This window comes from Hyalella azteca, unplaced genomic scaffold (assembly GCF_000764305.2).
Source record: "Hyalella azteca isolate HAZT.00-mixed unplaced genomic scaffold, Hazt_2.0.2 contig17999, whole genome shotgun sequence".
In the NCBI taxonomy this organism is placed as follows: domain Eukaryota; kingdom Metazoa; phylum Arthropoda; class Malacostraca; order Amphipoda; family Hyalellidae; genus Hyalella; species Hyalella azteca.
The window spans coordinates 146989-153324 of NW_025947757.1; the positions used below are offsets into that span (position 1 = coordinate 146989).

Below are 6336 nucleotides of genomic sequence, written 5' to 3' on the forward strand. Positions count from 1 at the left end.
TTTCAAAATTTTTAATCATATGTATGATTACAAATTTTTCCAGTGCATTTTGGGTTAATCGAAAAAATTTTTCCCGCAGACGAAGAAGCACAAGCCCAACCACGTGAATATTAATTGTGCATTTTGGGTTAATTAATATTATTATTTTTAGCACTACAATAAATTTCCCAAATCCATATAATAGGATCTTAGAGCTTGATTATTAATTAATCATTTTGCAGCACATAGGCTTACATTGTGATCTCCTTGAATATAGTGAATTATTTTCTGCCTTGTCTAACTCGCATTTTTTTTACTTTCAGAGTAGATTTATTTTTTTGCTTTCACAGTATTTTTAGTGCTGAATTTTTCGTGTAGGTTTTCCTAACGGGGAAGAAATAGTCGAGTTAAATTGAACGTGACAGGTTCATTTCATATTTCTCAAAAGCTCTGATAAAAGCCTTATTTGATCAAAATTTGTGTCACATTTTGGTAAGCCTCACGCAACAATCGAGACTACTGCGGCTGGACTTGAATCCAAAATCGACCATTAATTCCAAGCGCATTAATTACAGTTCGCTTGCTTGTGAAAGTCTTTCATAAACTTACTGATCTTTATCAGCTCTGTCTCAAGGTATTTGAGACGGTGGGACGTGGAAATACTTCAGTACCTGAAAATTGTTGATCAGAGCCGTTAGTTCGAGCGCTAATTTGTTTCAAAGTTGAAAACGAAAATTAAAGAAAAAAAATATGGAATGTGAAGACAAACAAGACAAGGTATGTTAAAAAATTATTTCCTGCAACCTCATTAGTGCACGTTTTTGCGTATCTGACAGACCAGACAACTAATAAATAAATGATTCCCCTGTGTAAAATAGAATATTTGTAAGTAGGAAAGGAGTCCCACCTCAAGATATCATTCAAAAGGACTGCTCATGATCCTTGCATTCTACGAAGTGTATAGTTACTACAAGTATTTTTTTCAATTACGCTGAGTTCAATTTGTGGCTACGTAACTACATCTGTTGGGAAGCCACTGACGCCATTACGGAACCATCCGATTGAAACTACCTTTGTTTGTGTGATTTTGAAATTCCTTCATCAATTGAGAATCCAGTCGACTGTGAAGTGCGTGCGTTTCTCTGTGCTTAAAGCTTCAAATCAGTCCGCATTCATCGCCAAATCAGTTAAATGTCCGGTGAAATATTATGAGTGGTGGAATGGTGCGTAAATGGGTTAGACCGTTAGAGTTTTTAAAGATGGCCGCATGAACATCCATGATGAACAACCAAGTGGGATAACTCCAGTCATTACCGATGATCTGATTCAATAAGTGGACTGATAAAGTAAAAGATAAAATAGACGATTCACGATTTCGTTTTTAGCTCACGGTTTCGTTTTTTCGTGATGTCGCGAAGTGTCGTTTAAGAAATTGCCTAATCGGGTTGTCTTTGCTGAAGACAAGCTCTTAGAGGATGGCATGCAAAAACAGGTCCCAAATTACGATAAATGCTTCAATATTAACGGAAATTATGTATTATTCCAAGGAGCCACAGAGGGTAATGTTGAGTTTCTTGTCACTTATAGTAATGAATTTTACAATTAATGATTGTATTTTTTATGGATTGTTTTTAACTTTTTCAGGCACTTGAACAGGCTTCTGAGGTCGCCTCAAAAGCGATTTTGCCAATCCAAGCGAAGCAATTTTTGGTTGATCTTGAAAAAGACCTGGACAACATCGCGGACCACGTGATGTTGTACAGACTCAAGAAGATTGTCCGGCATGTTCTCATCCCGCGATGCCGCAGTAATCTTGTTGGAACAATCGATCAGGAGTTTATGGTAACCTCTGAGGCGCTACCAGATATAATCCAACTGGCCATTCGGATAATTACTGCTATACTCGAAAGAATGGGAAATTTAGGTTTCTCCTCCGTAAAATATCAGTCACGCATGAAGAAAGATGCCACATCTGTAATTGGTTATCTCCTACATATTAATCTGGGCTTCCACAAGGCTGGTGGTAAGAAGGAACTAGTCGGTCGATTCCAGAGCAAAATTTTGTCGGCAGAAAGAGTCTTCAAGCTATACCTGTCATACGATTATCCCTACCAGCCTGAGCCGAAGTCTTCCGTGTTCTCTGATCGTCTCTGGAGTAAAATCAAGAACATGTCTGAGCTTCAGACGACCGAGAATGCCCACTACTCGTTCTGCAATGTATGCATCGCTCCGAAGGGGCTAGCAGACTACGCCATTCTCGACGCATGCAATCATCTCTACTGCGTTCCCTGCGCTCATCGTCTCTTTGGTTTGCCCGATGGGAACAAACCGTGAGTTCAATAAGTTCAATTAACGATTTAACTCGCGTCTTTTTAACACGTTGAATGCTGCACGACCCGCTAGGGTTACCAGATGACTTAGAAACGGTCAAGTCCGCGGACGAGGAAGGCCTATAATTCAATATTTACGAGTAAATCGGTAGGTTCAGTTGCAAAAATTAAATTCTAAATTATTTCGTATTATTTAACATTTATTAAGGAAGTACAGACATCACAAATTTTTGCTCAGCAACGCAATTGAAAAAACTAAATCACGGACTTTGTCCGGAAAAAAAAGACCCAGCAACTCAACGTTTTTATTTATTTGGCTGGAAATCACCATTATATTAAAAAGAAGGCTCACCGGGGTTCTTATTTAGAATTAAGTTCACGACTGTTTTAATTAGGTAATTGAGAATTTAAATCCAGTGGTGACACCTGAGAATATCATGCATTCATAATGGCTTTTGAAATTTAAAATTTTGTCTTATATTATATTATTAACTTATGCAAATAAATTACAATTTTTCTTCAGGGAGTGTCCGATGTGCAACAAACGCGTGAAGGCGTTCACCACCACAGAGGACGTGCGACGCTGCAAGCTGCAACCAACAGTCAAGTCCAAGGCTGTACGAATGTTCAAGTCTGTCAAGAAAACCATTGGAAAGAAATCATCAAGTGCAGAGGACATAGTAAAATATATACGTCTAAAGAATGATAAAGACGAAAAGTACATGGACAAGCAATAACCATTAAGAGAATAACTCGTATAGCAAATAACGGATCTCGCTTTTTCGAGCACTTATTTTCAAAGAGGACTCTGTTGAACTCGCACCCGTGTGCTAATAAGTTGACTTGGGTGCTTGTGTGATGAGAAAGCTTCATGATCCATAAGAATGTGAAAAGTTTCTTTTTTTGAAGTTATTTACTTTGACGTTTATTCGATGTTAGTTTACGGTTGATCTTAATATATATATATTACAACTCCGGAATTACTCATGGAATTGAACTGTTGTCAGGATAGCTATGAAAATTATATATTTCTTCTTCTCGTGATCTAGAGTTAACAGATGGACTTATATTTTTTTTCAAATTCCGCATTCGTTGATTGTGTTCCTGAAAAAAAGTTTTAAAAACTGCATTTAATCTTTCTATATTATGAATGACTTCAGTTGTTGTATTTTAATCTGTTATTCCAGTAATTGGAAATGAAATTACTAACTCTTAAGCGTTGGGTCTGGTAGAAATAATTCCCCACCTTTGTTTTACAAGACATTTCATAAGAACTTTGACTGGAGTAAAAACCATTGGGATTCATAAACCAGTTTTTATACCCCATGCCTTGGCGTTTTGTTTGTCGTTGTTTGCCACAAGTTTTTTCACTGCGAGCGCATGCAACGCCTGCTCATCTATCGGAAAAGCGTTAAAAAAACTGACAAAAATTTTTATGTTCGGAAAAGGAACTGATGAAGCTTAGTATTAATTTCTCTTCATGTATCGAAAGATTGGTGCCAGAGTAAAATGAATGGAATCGACGAATCCCTGACAGAGCGAAAAGCCATTAAAAGTTGACATTAGTTAGCTGAATTACCATTAACATTAGTTAGCTGAATTACCTACACTCCCGATGCTAGGAAAATTTTAATTGTATTTGTATTTCAAGAGGCGTAAAAATTTAGATGCAACTTTTATATTTCGATGATAATCAAAGAAAGATTATATATAATTTATGATCACGAACTAAACGCAATATATATTGGCCAATAATACAAATGAATGATTACAAATCTTTTCATAGCAAGAACCGTATCGTTTTCGCTGCTATAAATACGAAGTATATGGAAGCATAACATATAAGCCTTAACTGTAAAATGTTCTTTTTTATCGAGGATATTATCAACTGATGAAACAAAACGATTAAAACAGACATTTATAGAGCATTGGACTGCAATAGGGAGAACTGTTCTAAATTTACCTTTGTAGTTGGGTGAAATTAGTAATACAACTTTGATCAATTATATGCAAAAGAATCCTTTGAAAACTCGTATAAAAGCACGCACGAAGATACCCAAAGAGAATTAATTAGACGTATTGAGAGTTTCTGACAATTTTGACCCATTGACAATTTCAGAAAATATATATGTAATTATTTTATGTGATAACTTGGAAAATTTCAAGATGAAAATTTTCCACCATTTCCAAGTTTCAACCTCGTTTTCTGAAGATACGCATGAGTTAACTCGCCCATGCGATTTTGAAACCATTATTCATATTAATTTATTCATTGAAATGTAATAAAATTGCGCTTGAGAAAATGGATTTCATTTGGCAATCCGTTGAAAGGCTGCATTGACAACATTTCAAAGTTTATGTAGGAGAACATTCTGCTAAGCAATGCGGGATACATTTTTGTCATAAAAAAGTGGGGTACAACAAAGAAAAAAAAATTGCTTGAGATCAATGACCGATTAAGTTTATTTTTTACTTCCAAAACATTAAACTTATGACAGAAGAATAATTTCAAACCTATTCTGTCGCCTAGCGAAATCTGAGTGTCATTAAGTGCTGTTGGAAATATTTTCTGGCGTGCTCATCAAAATTATCATCAAATGAAAACCCATATATTTAATTACAGAAATATTCAGGGTTGAATAAATTCCAAATAATCTCACGCGAGTAAAGATTGAAATTTTATATGTACGCAATGAACAGGACTAGATAAAACGGTGTAAGTCATGACTGTATGGAACGTAGTTCGGGGACGAATTATTCGGGGACAGGTTATGAATCGAACTCGAATACCACCGATCGTGAAAATCTCACAATCGTCGATTCAGCTACGATCCCCGTAAGAGAATTTACAAATGACGACCACGTTTTTGCTACATTTCTGTACGGCCAACGTCAAAGCAACGGCCAAGCCTGCCGTTATTCAATTGCGAGACCAGAAGCAACCAGAAGCGCAGCTCTTATAAACAGCCGGCAACCCCTTAAAGTAACGTCAAACGTACGGTTTGACGTATCAACAGCAGCACGGTCGGAATCATCAACAGCAGTACGGTCGGGCTCATCAACAGCAGTACGGTCGGACTCATCAACAGCAGTACGGTCGTACTCATCAACAGCAGTACGGTCGTACTCATCAACAGCAGTACGGTCAGGCTCATCAACAGCAGTACGGTGTGACTCATCAACAGCAGTACGGTCGGACTCATCAACAGCAGTACGGTGTGACTCATCAACAGCAGTACGGTGTGACTCATCAACAGCAGTACGGTCGTACTCATCAACAGCAGTACGGTGTGACTCATCAACAGCAGTACGGTCGGACTCATCAACAGCAGTACGGTCGTACTCATCAACAGCAGTACGGTGTGACTCATCAACAGCAGTACGGTCGGACGCATCAACAGCAGTACGGACACGATATGACGGCAACGTCACTTAAGTGTAAACCATCACAGCCGTTTTGAATTACGGCTGAAGACAATTCTACGCGGATGCGAATTTGAGATATCGGTCGAAGAATCGAGACTTCAGCTACAGAAAGATAAACGCAGTACGTCTGCTACATGGGTCAATACTATCTCCATTACGGCTACAGGATTACAAAAGCGGTACGGCTATTTAGAACTATATACTTAATTAATCCTGTTGCGACATTTGTTATGAAAAAATAAATTTTCATGTCTTTTTCTGTTTTGTTAACTTAGGATGTGTCTGAATTTTCGCCAATTTAATTTAAAATGTCAAAGTGTCTCATTTTTGACCCTCATGTACTTTATTTGTGATGATAAATTCCTAGAGAGCCTTTCCCAAAAACGCGCTTCATTGACCATCTCGAGCCATTTCGATTGACCATCTCATTGACCATCAACACGCTACTGCATTTTATTACCTTATTCTCAACGCACTGGAAGTGCAAAAGTGTTAGGAATATCAAGAAAAAAATTTTGTTAGGAATATCAAGAAAACAACAAAACCGACTTCATATATGTCATTCAAACGATGGCAGAATATTGAAAATTTGTTTTTAAAT

The 6336-nt window shown here is 37.3% G+C and overlaps 2 protein-coding genes across 2 annotated transcripts; both read left to right on the top strand.

Annotated features, from left to right (window-relative positions):
• The first annotated feature begins 297 nt into the window (after positions 1-297).
• LOC108674156 lies at positions 298-3614 on the top strand. The gene is made up of 3 exons (XM_018162065.2): positions 298-756; positions 1624-2309; positions 2833-3614. Exons 1-3 carry the CDS (start codon positions 730-732, stop codon positions 3044-3046), a joined length of 927 nt encoding a protein of 308 aa, XP_018017554.1. The 5' UTR covers positions 298-729; the 3' UTR covers positions 3047-3614.
• Positions 3615-5032: 1418 nt separating this feature from the next.
• On the top strand, positions 5033-5770 carry LOC125179489 (50 kDa gamma-zein-like). Its single transcript, XM_047885483.1, has 2 exons — positions 5033-5038; positions 5327-5770. Exons 1-2 carry the CDS (start codon positions 5033-5035, stop codon positions 5768-5770), a joined length of 450 nt encoding a protein of 149 aa, XP_047741439.1.
• The last annotated feature ends 566 nt before the right edge of the window (positions 5771-6336 follow it).